At 45.4% G+C, this 14,668-nt stretch overlaps 1 protein-coding gene across 3 annotated transcripts in view; it reads left to right on the top strand.

Moving 5' to 3' along the window:
* Positions 1–10,502, top strand: part of FAM3D (FAM3 metabolism regulating signaling molecule D) — a 41,264-nt gene extending 30,762 nt beyond the window's left edge. For all 3 annotated transcript variants that reach the window (XM_083602500.1, XM_083602498.1, XM_083602499.1), the window contains 4 exons: positions 3,615–3,665; positions 5,037–5,121; positions 5,817–5,943; positions 8,522–10,502. In XM_083602500.1, the coding sequence (XP_083458626.1) occupies positions 3,615–3,665; positions 5,037–5,121; positions 5,817–5,943; positions 8,522–8,611 (353 nt within the window). In that variant the 3' untranslated portion in view covers positions 8,612–10,502. The remainder of the gene's footprint in view (positions 1–3,614; positions 3,666–5,036; positions 5,122–5,816; positions 5,944–8,521) is intronic.
* Positions 10,503–14,668: the final 4,166 nt, after the last annotated feature.

Here is a 14,668-nt window from a genome sequence, read left to right as displayed (position 1 = left end):
AACCCGAGGTACCACTGTATTGAGTCTCAGTAAACAGCTCCCCTTGAACCTGGTTAACAATGGCTGCTTCTGGGAAGTCAAGAACCCCCGGGGCAGTCTCCTGCTGAGAGGATAGAGCAGGGGAACTCTGCCCTGCCCTGTGGGCCAGATCCTTATTGTATTTATTTATTTATTAGACAAAACATGCATACTGCTTGATGGTGTTGGAAGGGGATCCCTCTGAATGGTTTACAGTAATATAAAAGAAAACATGGGGGAATTATCAATGAAAGTCCAGTTTAAAAACAGGATTTAAAGCGTTCAAAAGATGGTTAAAACCAACGGTCGCTAAAAAGAAATAAAACACATGTCACTTGCCTGAACAAAAATGTTTTAAACAGGCACCAGAAAGAATACAGCAATGGCACTTGCCTGATGTCCACAGGCACGGAGTTCTAAAGTGTGGGTGATGTGCCCTCAGAGATGGATTTCTTACAAATGCAAAGGGGGCATTAGGTGATGTGTTTAACGGTACCGGTTCTGCAGATCGAAGTGGTCAAGCAGGTATATACTATCCTGCATCCTGCGGGCCCTTTGGCAACCTTGAGAGGTGGGTGGCACAACCCATCTGTCAATCACCGGACTGGTGGATTGCCTCGCCCACATGTCAAAATTCATTGCACAACACTTTCCAGGCGCTTGGGAACTGCAGCGCAAGAGGCTTCCCTGCTCCTGGAGCACCAAGCAGTTTTCACTGAAACCGTTGCTAAAACAATGGGGAGACTTGCAGGATGTTAAAGGTAAAGGTAAAGGTAAAGGTACCCCTGCCCGTGCGGGCCAGTCGTGTCCGACTCTAGGGTTGTGCACTCATCTCACTTAAGAGGTCGGGAGCCAGCGCTGTCCGGAGACACTTCCGGGTCACGTGGCCAGCGTGACGAAGCTGCTCTGGTGAGCCAGCATCACGCAGCACACGGAAACGCCGTTTACCTTCCCACTATAAAGCAGTACCTATTTATCTACTTGCACTTAGGGGTGCTTTCAAACTGCTAGGTGGGCAGGAGCTGGGACCGAAAGACGGGAGCTCACCCCGCCGCGGGGATTCAAACCGCCGACCATATGATCGGCAAGTCCTAGGCACTGAGGTTTTACCCACAGTGCCACCCACGTCCCTTTGCAGGATGTTAAGCTCCTGGCTATTCCTTCATAGTCATATTTGTACCTGCCCCAGGCCTGAACCCCACATACGATATCAGTTGTGGGGTGGGTGGGTATGATTTAGGGGGAAAGGCCCGGTGGGCCAAATGGGGAGGCATGGTGGGCCAAGCTGCCTAGCTCAGCTGGTTAGAGCATGGTCTGATTGCGCTAAGGTCATGAGTTTGATCCACATACAGACCCCCTGCATTGCCCGGGGTTGGACTAGATTACTCTTAGAGTCCGTTCAAACTCTGTGCTTCTATGATTCTATTATTCTAAGTCTGGCCATGAGCTAGAGGTTTCCCCAACCCTGTTATAGAGGCTAACAGGAGAGTCATCTCATGCATGAGTTTCATTTATTTATTGATATGCAGCATTGGTGATGGTGATGATGATGATGATTAGCGTAATTGAATTTATATACTGCCCTATACCTGCAGGTCTGAGGGTGGATCATAGAATATAAAACCGCAAAGCACATGATCAAAATAAAAACAACAACCCAATAACTCCCCCCTAAACACATTTTGGTGGGACGCGAGTGGCGCTGTGGGTTAAACCACAGATCCTAGGACTTGCCGATCAGAAGGTCGGCGGTTCAAATCCCCGCAACGGGGTGAGCTCCTGTTGTTTGGTCCCAGCTCCTGCCAACCTAGCAGTTTGAAAGCACCTCAAAGTGCAAGTAGAAAAATAGGTACCACTCCGGCAGGAAGCTAAACAGCGTTTCCGTGTGCTGCTCTGGTTCACCAGAAGAGGCTTAGTCATGCTGGCCACGTGACCCAGAAGCTGTACGCCAGCTCCCTCGGCCAATAAAGTGAGATGAGTGCCGCATCCCCAGAGTCAGTCACAACATAACCTAATGGTCAGGGGTCCCTTTACCTTTTACTAAACACATTTTAGAAGGGCATGGGATGTCAATCAAATCAACCAAAGGCCTGGTTGAAGAGGAATGTTTTTGCCTGGCGCCTAAAGGTATATAATGAAGGTGCCAGGCGAACTTCCCTGCGGAGAGCATTCCACAGACAGGGAGCCACTGCAGAGAAGGCCCATTCTTGTGCTGCCACTCTCTGGACCTCTCGTGGAGGAGGCACACGAATGAGGGCCTCAGAAGACAATCTCAGAGTCCAGGTAGGTTCATATGGAAAGAGGTGGTCCTTGAGATATTGCGGTCCTGAGCCATTTAATGCATTATAGGTCAACAAGTCCTCTTGACAGTTTAATAAAGCAACACAACAGTGTCTCAATATCGCATCAAACAAACAGTATATTAAAGCCGTGCAACAACAGCAACAAAGACGAAACACCAAGTAGTCAGTCGAAGAAAGGTCAAAGCCTCCTGTCAAGCAGCCAGTAAACTTAAAAAATAAAACACTACTTGCTCTTGAAGATTGGACTGGAGACAGAAGGTCCTTTGTTTGGTGCTTTGAGGTTGCAAAATAGCCCATATCGCAGGGGGCAGGGGAGGATGAGAGCAGAGTAAAGCAGTGTCTTTGAAGATTGCCACGCTGACATTGGCTGCGTGCAAACCGTGCATTTAAAACACATGGCGACCCCCAAAGAATCCTGGGAGCACTTTGTTTACCCAGAGCTATGGTTCTCAGCACTCTTAGCAAACCATTGTTTCCTGGATTCTTTGGGCAAAGCTGTGACAGCCGAAGTGGTAAAGTGAACGTTAAGAGGAACGTCTAATGCTAAGAGCAGTTCAAACAGTGGTGCGTGTTACCTTTGAGCAGTGGGGGCTCTGAGCTCTCGAGGTCAGAAAAGGCTCACCTGGTGGAGCATAAGAACTACGGCGCTTGCTTCCTGGCAGATGTGTCTCAACTGCTTACCGGGAGGGAGAGGGTGAAGCAGTGAAGCCAATGCAGGGTGGTTCCACTGGTGGACGTTCTGGATTGCCTCAGCCGGTGTATCTGCATTGTACCAATTTCTCTGCCTCCTCACCTCTCTCCTTTCTGGTAAACAGTAGTGACACACCTGCCAGGAAGCTAGTATTAGGGCTCTGCTGTGTCAGGTGAGCCGCTTCTGAGTTCAAGATGTGGAAGTCTTCCATCGGAGACTGGACAGCCATCCGCTGGCGATGCTCTAGTTCAGCCCTTCCCAACCTTGGGTCCCCAGATGTTGTTGGACTACAACTCCCATCAGCCCTAGCTAGAGGGGCCAGAGGCCAGGGATGATGTAGTCCAACATCAATGTGAGACACACAGTTGCTGTAGCTTTCTTGCATCAAGAAGCAGGTTGGATTAGATGTTTTCTGCATACTAGGATAATCCAGATTAAAAGTTTGTGTTTCAGAAATCTCTCTCTCTTTTTAAAGTGCAATAGTTAATTGAAACCAGGGAACATTTTATTATTTATTCCACTTCTCTAATATATCTGAAGAACAACGTGTCTGTATATAAGCATGCTATCTTCAAAGCTGTTTTTTCCATTCCAATATCTAGGAAGCAGTGGACATCTTCTCAAGACAGCTGCCTTTGACATGTATTCTGGAGGTAGGTCAACCACAGAGTGCCAACCACAGAGTTGACTATATTGACTGCAGAGTGCCAACCGGCAGAAAGAATGGACCAGCTCGGAGTGGGTGAAAGAGCTGAAAGAAAGAATTTGTGTCTTTCTCATAGGAAAAGGGAAGAAATTAGGTTCCGTTTGCGTTCAGAGGTGAAGCTTCCTCGTTTGCACTTTTTGGAATAATATGCGCAACGAAACACAGCCGTTCTTCCAAATTTGCACTGCTGAGGATTCTGCACTGTGGTCCTTCAGCCAACCAATGTGCAGCGCACGTATGCTAGGGTGTAAAGAGCAGGTGCTCGTGAAAATAACATGCAAAAAAATGTGCATATTGACTGATGAATCCATGGAAGCAAAACTTAGCCTTCTCTGCACTGAAACTACCGAACTTGAAAGACACCTGGGTCCCACTGGAACGTGGCATTCCTGGCCAACTTAAGGCCTTTATATCTGTTGCCATCAAGCAGAGAGGATTCTTTAAGATGGAGATACAGTGGTACCTCGGGTTAAGAACTTAATTTGTTCTGGAGGTCCATTCTTAACCTGAAACTGTTCTTAACCTGAGGTACCACTTTAGCTAATGGGGCCTCCCACTACCACCACACCACCACCGCTCGATTTCTGTTCTCATCCTGAAGCAAAGTTCTTAACCTGAGGTACTATTTCTGGGTTAGTGGAGTCTGTAACCTGAAGCGTCTGTAACCTGAAGCGTCTATAACCCGAGGTACCACTGTACCGTTTTTTCAGGTTTTCTTTTCCTTTCAGGCAGCTGATGTGACCCAAAGCATAGCATAAGGACCCTTTTTGCATGACATATGGTATATAACACACACACACACACACACACACATATAATTGTTAAAGTTTGGGAGGCAGCATGGTATAGTGGTTAGAATATAGGACTAGGACTGAGGAGACACAAGTTCATATCTCCACTCAGCCATGGGCCAGTTGCAGGTCTCTCATCCCAACCAACCTTACAGGGTTGCTGGAGTCATTAAATGGGGCAGCAAGGAAAGCCATGGAGCCCAGTTTGAGCTCCTTGGGCGTAATGTGGGGTATAAATGTGGTAATGATAATGATTCTATGTGGGACTTCCTTTTCTTTAAGAACCTCTGAAAAATAGTGTTCTCTCTTTCTTAATCTGCAGTAGGTTCTGGAGTGTGTGTGTGTTGTGTGTGTGTGTGTGTGTGTGTGTACTGAATCACGTCAGAAAGCACCATATATATGTGCAGTCCTTGTTGGTGTTACCTATTCAATGTTGTCTCCTTGTTCTGCATGTATCTTGAGAGACCACTAGATGGCAGGATAAGAAAAGAGCAAGCCTCACAATTTCTCTTTGATTTCCCTGTTAGATGTCAAGCATCTCTTGGATTTCCTGAAAGCAATTAGTGCAGGTACCCTCGTTCTCGTAGCTTCCTACGATGACCCAGCAACAAAGTGAGTGAACTACCGAAGTGTGTGGCTTGGATTTCTGAGGTCTTTGGTGTATAACTTGCTATACTGCCAGCCGACCTCTTCAACTGAGAGATCCCGGTTTCCAAATCTCCCTGCACATCCACACCTGCTGGCCATTCAATGGCCTCAGAAAATCACTGGCCTGTTACTCTTCATCTCACCTGGATCCGTCATTTTGCTGCTGCTTTCCCCCCACCATTCTTATTGTGTCCAAAAAAAAGTCTTAGGTGTTTTAAGCTTTGTACACCTCTTTGGATAGGGACGCGGGTGGCGCTGTGGGTTAAACCACAGAGCCTAGGACTTGCCCATCAGAAGGTCGGCGGTTCGAATCCCTGTGACGGGGTGAGCTCCCGTTGTTCGGTCCCTGCACCTGCCAACCTAGCAGTTCGAAAGCACGTCAAAGTTCAAGTAGATAAATAGGTACCGCTCCGGCGTGAAGGTAAACGGCGTTTCCATGCGCTGCTCTGGTTCTCCAGAAGCGGCTTAGTCATGCTGGCCACATGACCCGGAAGCTGTACGCCGGCTCCCTCGGCCAATAAAGCGAGATGAGTGCCGCAACCCCAGAGTCGGTCACGACTGGACCTAATGGTCAGGGGTCCCTTTACCTTTACACCTCTTTGGAATTTTAAAGGGAATGCAAGGTATAACAAATGAATAAATATTCCCCGTCTCTCCAGGCTGAACGATGAAGCACGGAAGTTGTTTGCTGAACTGGGAAGCAGCCACGCTACCAAGCTGGGGTTTCGAGACAACTGGGTGTTTCTTGGAGGGAAGGGGCTCAAAAACAAAAGCCCCTTTGAGCAGGTACCTTCTTGTGAACAGCGGCTGCAATCCGAAAAGGCACCTGTGATTATACTGCTTGTATATTTAGCTTTTAGGGATTGGTTTATTAAGCAGACATTTGTGAACCTTCCTTCTCTCACGACAATCCTGCTCCTTTGCAAGTGGCTTCTCTGCAGGGAAGCAACCTGCATCTTACAGGAAGCGAGCTCCTCCCTTCTCCTGGTGGTCACGTGTTTCCCCATAGGATGCCTGCCTCTCCTTCCTGCCTGATGCCCCGCCCCCCCCCCCGACAGCAGCAGATCACTCTGGCCCATCCAACCCAATCTGGGGCTGTCTTTCCCTGGCTCGTCCAGTTCTTGAGTTCCTCCAAAAATGCCCCATTTGGCTCTGGCCTCGGCCAAATCCCAGTGCACAGTCCTAATCAGTACACTTGTCCCTAAGTAACAGATGCACAGCTATGAGATGAGAACCAAAGCGTTCCAAAACCAAGGCGCGTTTTCCCATAGAAAGTAATGCAAAACGGATTAATCCGTTCCAGACTTTTAAAAACAACCCCCAAAACAGCCATTTAACATGAATTTTACTATCTAACGAGACCATTGATCCATAAAATGAAAGCAATAAACCATGTACTGCAGTCAAACAATCAATCAATCAATCAATCAGTAGCTGAACCGGGTTCTTCCACACAGTCACAAAAACAAAACAGAAAGAGCCGCAAAATACAAAAATGCAAAATAAATAGCAAAAACAGACAGCGTAATACTCAAATTGGAAGCGTAACACTCAAAACAGAGCACATTCGGCTTCCGAAAAAAGTTCGCAAACCAGAACATTTACTTCCAGGTTTGCAGTGTTTGGGTACCAAGTTGTTTAAGTACCAAGGCATTTGAGAACCAAGGTACCACTGCAGTGGTCATTATAACCTCCTGCACATCCACTGCACCAATCTGAACATGTGCTATTTGCGGAGCAGATTGGGTCAGCAGCTGCTCAAGAGAAAACCTAGTGAGAGAGATGCGGCCATTTGGCACCTTCTCATTGATGCCCCTCTGAGGTGCTGCATTTTGGACAGGTAGCATGGCAGCCATTTATTCTGAAGCAAAGGGTGTTCTGAACCATCCTCCTCCATATTCCACACACTCAAATGGGCAAATCATTCTGCATGTGCACACTCTGCTAATAATGCAAGTATTTAGTCTTCATTCCTGTTCTGCCATATGTCATCCTCACCGTATCCTGGCACGGTTAAAAACTGTTCTAGGATACGGTGAGTAGGGATAGGGCAGAAATTTGATTTTGTTTGCATTTTTATGAGAAACTAACTAATTTGCACTTCTCGGACCTATATGTAAACTGAATCACAGCTATCCTTCAAAATTTGCCCTTCTCCGAATTTTGCATTACAGCTCTCCATTAAAAGAAAAAAGAAAAAGCCTACAGAAATGCATTTATTTCAGGGAGAGGGTGCATAAAAATGTTTGTGAAAATAACATACAAAGATGCATCATATTCTGGGCAATCATATATATATATATATATTGAGACTACATACCAAAAAATGTGTTTATTAAGAGAAATTAGCACTAAATGCTGGTGGAATTTCATGAGGATTTCTTTTAAATCATGATAATAATCACAAATGGATGCAGAGATGTGAAGGACTGAATTTAAGTTTGGAGAAACAAGAAGCTGAGAGAAACCCAGACTGGCTGATTTGCCTATACTTAGTCACAAGTCAACTTGTGATGCAAGGAAAAATATAGTGGACATGAGATGGAGCTTACAGGGAGAATGGTGGCCAAATGCTACTCCCTTTCTCTTAAGTTAGGGTGGAAATTACAGGGATATGGGTTTTGGCAATACATTAGGATAAGCTTCCTTGACAGTATGAACACTTGGGCAGTTGGGCAGACTGCTTCAGGTGGTAGTTTGGAGCAGGCTGGGGGGGCTGGGGCTGGGTCACTGCAAGTGACAGTCGAGAACACAAGTCTATTGCACAGAACCTACACAACTTCGCACCTCTCTTTGGCAGGTTCTATTTCCCATATCCCTAGATTAATGTTAAATTGCACAAACAGCAGCTTGGAAGTGCCCTGAAAGTCCCAGGTTTAACCCTCAACATCTCCAGTTAAAGGATCTTTTTGGGAAGCCGGAATGGGGAAGTGAGAATAGAAATGAAACACAGTAGTACCTTGGTTTAAGAACAGCTTAGTTTACGAACAACTTGGATTAAGAATGCTGCAAACCCGGAAGTAGGTGTTTTGGCTTATGAACTTTGCCATGGAAGCAGAACATGTTCCACTTCCTGTTGAGTGTGTTCCATTTGTAAATTGAGTCCCCCGCTGCTATGGGAAAGCACGCCTTGGTTTAAGAACGCTTTGGTTTAAGAACAGACTTCTGGAACGGATTAAGTTCGTAAACCAAGGTACCACTGTATGGAGGTTGAGGGACCAATGGTTCGATTCAGTATAAGGCACAGCCATATGTGCAGCTCTCCAGCAGTTGACAATCATATGCAAAAAGCGTAAAGGGGAATTCTTATGCACCGAACTCATTGCATATAGTTGACGGTCTCTCTCCATTTTACTTTCCACAGCACCTAAAAAATGATAAGGAGACAAACAAGTATGACGGCTGGCCTGAGCTTCTGGAAATGGAGGGCTGTGTACCTAAGAAGATGGAATGACAATGAGCTAAATTCAGAACAGCTACCGGTGGCCCCCAGCTGACAGACTTTTCACTTTGCCTCAGATATGGTGGAACCAATTTGAACAGACTCAACCCTCTGCCCTGTGAGGTTTTGAACACAGAGTGCTCTCTGCCATCCTTCATTTCAGCACAGGGCCAGCAGGATTTCAGTGCACTGTTGTGTTGTATTAATAATAGATTCTACAGAGGTGAAGAAGTGGATCTGTGAAAGGTATTCAGTAATCGGTTTATGTAATGCCTTTGGAATCAGGTGGGAAGCCAGGACCCTCAAACAGCAACAGCAAACAGCTTTAGAAGAGTTGTTTGAACTGAAGACACACATAATATTTACACACAAGTATGTATATTTATAGAGAGAGAGTCCTCTGCACTGTGGATATGCTGTGAGGCCTGTTTTGATATTAAGTTCTACCTCTAGAGTGAAAATCCTGGCAAAGTTGTTGAGTTTTTTTATTGGGGGGGTGCAGCTGTTGAACTTTTGGGGGGGGACATCTCCCCACAAAAAATAAAGTTTTGGGGCTTTTTTGGATCTTTAAAGCATTGAAAAAAGAACCACCCTACTTGCCATACATCCGGCTTTCCCCAGACGTTTTGCAAATTCAAAACTTGGACATATTTCAGCCCTATCTACCTCTACCATTGCAGCAAATCAAAAGTTGGATAGGTCTGTCAATGCATGGCGCCAGAAAACAGCACCCATGGGCAGCTGGCAGGGCCCTTAACTCCCTGGCAGGGCTTCTCACTAAAGCCTGTCCCTAGCCCCCTTTTTAAAACGGCTAATCCAGTCAGTGTCAGGTGGCGGCCATTTTGTTTTCTCATGGTGCCCCAAAGCAGCACAACACCAGGGGCAGTGTGGGATATGGAATTGGCAGCTGCCCACCAAGGAGCCAAGTGCGACTGCTGCTGCCACAGCCCGCAGCCAGGTGAGCCTTAAAAGGCACTTGGCTGAGGGCTCCCTCAAACATGGAGCTTTTGCCCTGCCAGTCGCTGTTGCTGTTGCTGCTGCTGTCATTTCTTTGGCTCAGAAACAAAGCACACACACCCCACACACAACGGCATGGTCACGCAGCTTCCACCACAGCCCCCTGGGCATAGGTTCCTTTGTTTCAAAGCCAGGGGCGGAGGCAGTGATTTATTTATTTATTATTTATTGAATATCCCACTGTTTCTCCACAATGAGCCCAGGACAGCAACAGATACACAATCTTTTTTTTTTTAAGGAAAATGTTTTGAAACAATATTAAAACACACACAAATTACAATTTAAAACATTCTTAAAAGCAGTTGTGATTAAAGACATACTTCCACCCAAGTTGCCAGGAAGAGTGTTCTTCAGACACCCAACTCCTGAGCAAACAGGAGCTTCAAATTCAAGTTAATAGTGATGAAAACAGGTGTACCTCACTAGCGAGGGCATTCCACAACCGGGGAGTCACCACCGAAAGGGCCCTGCCATGGGTCAGCGCCAACCAGGCAGCCTCCAATGGCAGCACAACCAGCAAAGCCTCAGTGATACTGGGTTGTGTCCAATGTGAGTCCCACTCAAAGCAGGCCCAATGAAATTAATGTACATGATTAATTTAGGTCTATTAATCTCAGTGAATCTACTCTGAAGGTAAGACTTGTATTAGATACAATACTGTGTGGGTAAGTGAGCAGGGAAGGGAGAAGGCTGTCTTATCAGCATTTGGTTCCCTGATAGGCCATATTGCCAGATATTATATAAAAATGGGGATCTGAGAAGACTGAGCTCTCTGTATGGTATGTGTGTCTTCAGTCTTCATGTAGTTCTTTCCTTATACGGTTAAATCACTCCAATTTTTGGGTTGTTGCTTAACAACAAAAGTAAGTCCTTTTTATAATTTTAGGCAAGGACAAGGAAGAATAGCCTGTGCATCCTTTGGCTTCTGCCTCTGGAAGTGATGCTGAGTCGAGCAAATAGGCAGTGGCCATCATAGCAACCGCTTTGAAGACCTAAAAAAGTATATCAAGTGGTCAATACATTTTATGAAATAAATAAAGCAAAAAATAAGGAAGAGGAAGAGGTGCTGGCACTCCAACGGGAGGCAGGGGAGAAATGGGAGCATCTTGCCCCCAAAGACCTTTGAAAATTGGATCCAGCAATGGCAGCGGGAATAGGTTTGAAACCAGGGGTGGGATTAAACTAAGTTGCTATGGGAACTTCCGGGTTAGCGCCAACGACGAATGGCGGAGTTCCTCCAACCGGAGGAACGGGCTCTGTGGAAATTGGGTCTTCCCGCCGTGGCGAAGGCGGGGACCCGCTAGAAATCCCAGGCGGAGAAGCCTGGGAACGTGGGGTTTGGCAGAGCACCAAAAGCGCCTCCCCTACTCACGAGGAAACCCCTTTCCGGGGCTCCGGAGTGAAGTGGGGTGAGCAGCGCGGTGCTGCGAACCGATCGCTATTTCCATGGAGGGAAGCCGCACAGCCATCGCCGGAGAGTGCTGACTTTTTCCTGATGACATTTGGACTCTAAATCAAGTACCCGTGAGTAAAAACGGAGAATTGGATCAAGAAATCTGCAAAATTTGGGAATTAGGCACAAAGCGGGAAGGTTTAAACAGGAAGTCCGCCTTCCGCTTTTTGTATATAGACTGAAGCAAAGACCTTGCAACCTAATAGCCTGGAAAATTGCTTTAAAGTTGGAAATTTCCTGCATCCACAACCAATAAAACCCCCTTGGAAGCAGGAGAAAGGGGGGGGGACTTGACTGTTTAATCCTGCAGGAGGAGAGTAAAGGAATTTAAGTTTCCATCATCCCAAACCTGGGGACGGGGTGTCGGGACAGAAATTGTTTGAGACGTCCATTGATTGAAAGTGGAGCATTTTGACAGATAGTCAAAAAAAGAGAAATAAATTAACTTCAACGCTACTTTCTGCATTTCTGTATTTTAAAGAAACAAAGTATCTGAAAATTGAAAGTATTTGAAATCGAAAGTAATCTCCTTTGTTGGATACATTTTAAAAATGGATACAAATAGAAATTATGTCCCCTAGAGGGAGCCTGTCAGTTTGTTGTTGCAGTTTACTTGGAGACTCTACAGCTGCGAGATTGGGATCATGGGACCAGCCGTTTGACCTTGAACAGAAATGTGTTGGAAGGAAGGTTTGGTGTCTGCCCTTGGCATGACAAATACTTTGCTGGAGCAGCTGCATGAGAAAATGAACTTGATGCATGAAAAGTTGGACTTGATGAATGCTGTAGCCAGTGAACTTGATTTAACAGGAAAGAAGGATAAAGAAGTTTTACAGCGACCAATTCAGGAATCTGGTTTGACAAGGCAAGTCCAAGGGCAGATGAGGAAGGAAGAGGCTGTGATTACTCCTCCAACAACACAAATGGAGAGATTCAAAGTCCTGCAGGAACAAAAGCCATTGTGTTGGAAGATTGAACTTGGAGAGTGTTTGGAAGTGTTTGAAGTCAAGGAAGCTCCTAACTCTAGTGGGACCATAAAACAGGAGGACAATTATCTTTTGGATAAATATTTTTTGGATTACAAAGATGATGACGGGGAGTGGGACTGGGGGGAATGGGCCAGTTTGACGAAGGCAAATGGAAACTATTACTGGATGGAATCCTCCGGAGGCCTACTCCTCAAGAAACCAACAATAGACAAAGAAGTGCGTAAGCACAAACAAGATCAAGAAAATCTGCAGAAGGGGCCTAGAAGAGACTTAAGGGCCTCGGACATAAGAACACCAGATTGATGGACGGGATGTAATGGACAGAAAGGACTGACATAACCCGAAACCAGGAAGAAGGGACGTTGGATAAAAATTTAGAAATATCAAGGAAATTTCTTTTTAATTTTGGAACTAGTGCAACATTAATGAAATATTAGGGAATATGTTGGAAAGGAACTAAATTGGCTTTAGTAGAAATGAGTTAAGGAGATATGTATGAATATGATTTAAATTTTGAAATCTTAAGATTTTTAAGATAAGATAAGGTTAAAGAGATTAAGGTAAATTGAATAACAGATTATATTAAAAGATGGAAAGGATATGTTGAATTAACAGATAAGATAGATTGTTAAGATTAATTATTTTAAATTAAAATTGAGAAATATGGGAAGAATTTGCTGGAATAACGAATTAAATCAGAATACAAAAAGGGAGGTGTGAGGAGGTTCAAGAAATAAGCAAATGAAAAGTTGTAATTTGAGATTTGTATTTTTTTTCTTTTTTTGGTTTTTTCTTTTTGTTTCATTTTTTGTTGTATTTTTCTTGTTTCTTTTTTCGTGTTTATGTATCCATGAAATTTTGAATAAATATCATTTTTTTAAAAAATAAACTAAGTTGCTATGAGCACAAAATGAGGCCTTGTGTGCAACAGGAATTTCCCTGCCCCAACCCCCCACTGGCAGCCTTCTACATTTGCTCTGGGATGTTGACGGAAACCTCAGGACTGTTTTGGGGAAACATGGGGGTACAGGAGGAAAAGAAGGGTGAAGCCCCATTGTGCAGTCCTCACACATATACCCCACTTGGTGCTACATTGAATCCCACTCCAGTTCCGTTTGTGCCTTTTGCTGACAAGGTAGACCTATTCCTCGTGTTTGTTGACGTGGGTGCGCCTGAAATATATTTTGGCAAAGGTTTGAGCTATTGCAGGTGTTCATTTCTGCGAGTTTTCCTTGAGACAGCAGCATCAAACAAAGCTCCGGCTGTACACCTACTTCTGCCTCACAGCCATAGACTGCTTCTGTGGAAATAACTAAAGCAACTTGGAACTGGATTGAATGCTCTGTGACAAATATTCCTATCCTCCGCACCGAAGATAAAAAGAATTCTACTACGCTGTGGTGGCAATCGTTCAACGACGACACAGTTTTATCTTCTAACCAGCAGGTGGAAATCTTTCCTTTATAAAGGAATAGGAGCAGAAAAAATGTTAGGCCCTGTCGTTGGTGAATAGAAACTTCTCTTAAAAATTAGAAAAAGTCACTAGCCTTCTTGCCCAAGACAGCATAGGTTAAAGAACAGGAGCTCATTCAAAAGGGTTTGGGGAATTGAAGCCCTGTGAGGAGTAAACTACAGTCTCCAAGTTTCTTTGGATCCTCTATAGTGTGGTTTTAGTTTCACTGCCTCCTTCAATAACACGCAGCCTACTTCTGAAGGGGAGGCCATTTGCTGGGCCTCTTGTTTTGATTGGGACAAGAGAAAAGCGCTTCCCAGTGGCTGCACCTGAGTTATGGAATCCCTTTGCCCCATGAATTACCATCAGCCTATTCCCTCAGTTGCTAAAGACCATTTTATTCTGGCAGGCTTTCATTGTATGTAACCGATAATGTTTTTTTCAGTGCTGTTCTTGGCTCCCTGATTTTGGCATCGTTGTTTCTGCAAAATTGCAATTAATCCACCTTTGGTGCTCCTTCTGTACCATGAAGTTCAGATATAGGTAAAGGGACCCCTGACCACTAGGTCCAGTCGTGGTCAACTCTGGGGTTGCGGCGCTCATCTCGCTTTATTGGCCGAGGGAGCCGGTGTACAGCTTCCGCGTCATGTGGCCAGCATGACTAAGCCGCTTCTGGCAAAGCAGAGCAACGCACGGAAACACCATTTACCTTCCCGCCGGAGCGGTACCTATTTATCTACTTGCACTTTGACATGCTTTTAAACTGCTAGGTTGGCAGGAGCAGGGACTGAGCAATGGGAGCTCACCCCATAGCGGGGACTCGAACCGCCGACCTTCTGACTGGCAAGTCCTAGGCTCTGTGGTTTAACCCACAGCACCACCCGCGTCCCTTGAAGTTCAGATATACATGTTTTTAAAACTAGCATTAAAAAAAAAATAGATTAGGGGTAGCCAATGAGGTTCCTCCCATCCTTTCTGACCATTAGCCACAACAGCTGGGAATGATAGGCACTGTTGGCCTCTGTCCGTCTTGAGGACAATGGAGCGCGCCTTCTGGGGTCAAGTCAAACCACTGTGTTAGCTGTACCAAAGACAATGCATAGGACTGTCCCATTGAAACAGCACGGAACCACATTAAGTAGAGGGCTGTGTCTGTC

This window comes from Podarcis filfolensis (genome assembly GCF_964270895.1).
Source record: "Podarcis filfolensis genome assembly, chromosome: 2".
Taxonomy (NCBI): domain Eukaryota; kingdom Metazoa; phylum Chordata; class Lepidosauria; order Squamata; family Lacertidae; genus Podarcis; species Podarcis filfolensis.
The sequence above is the reverse complement of the archived record's forward strand: the minus strand, read 5'-3'. Positions and strand labels throughout refer to the sequence as shown.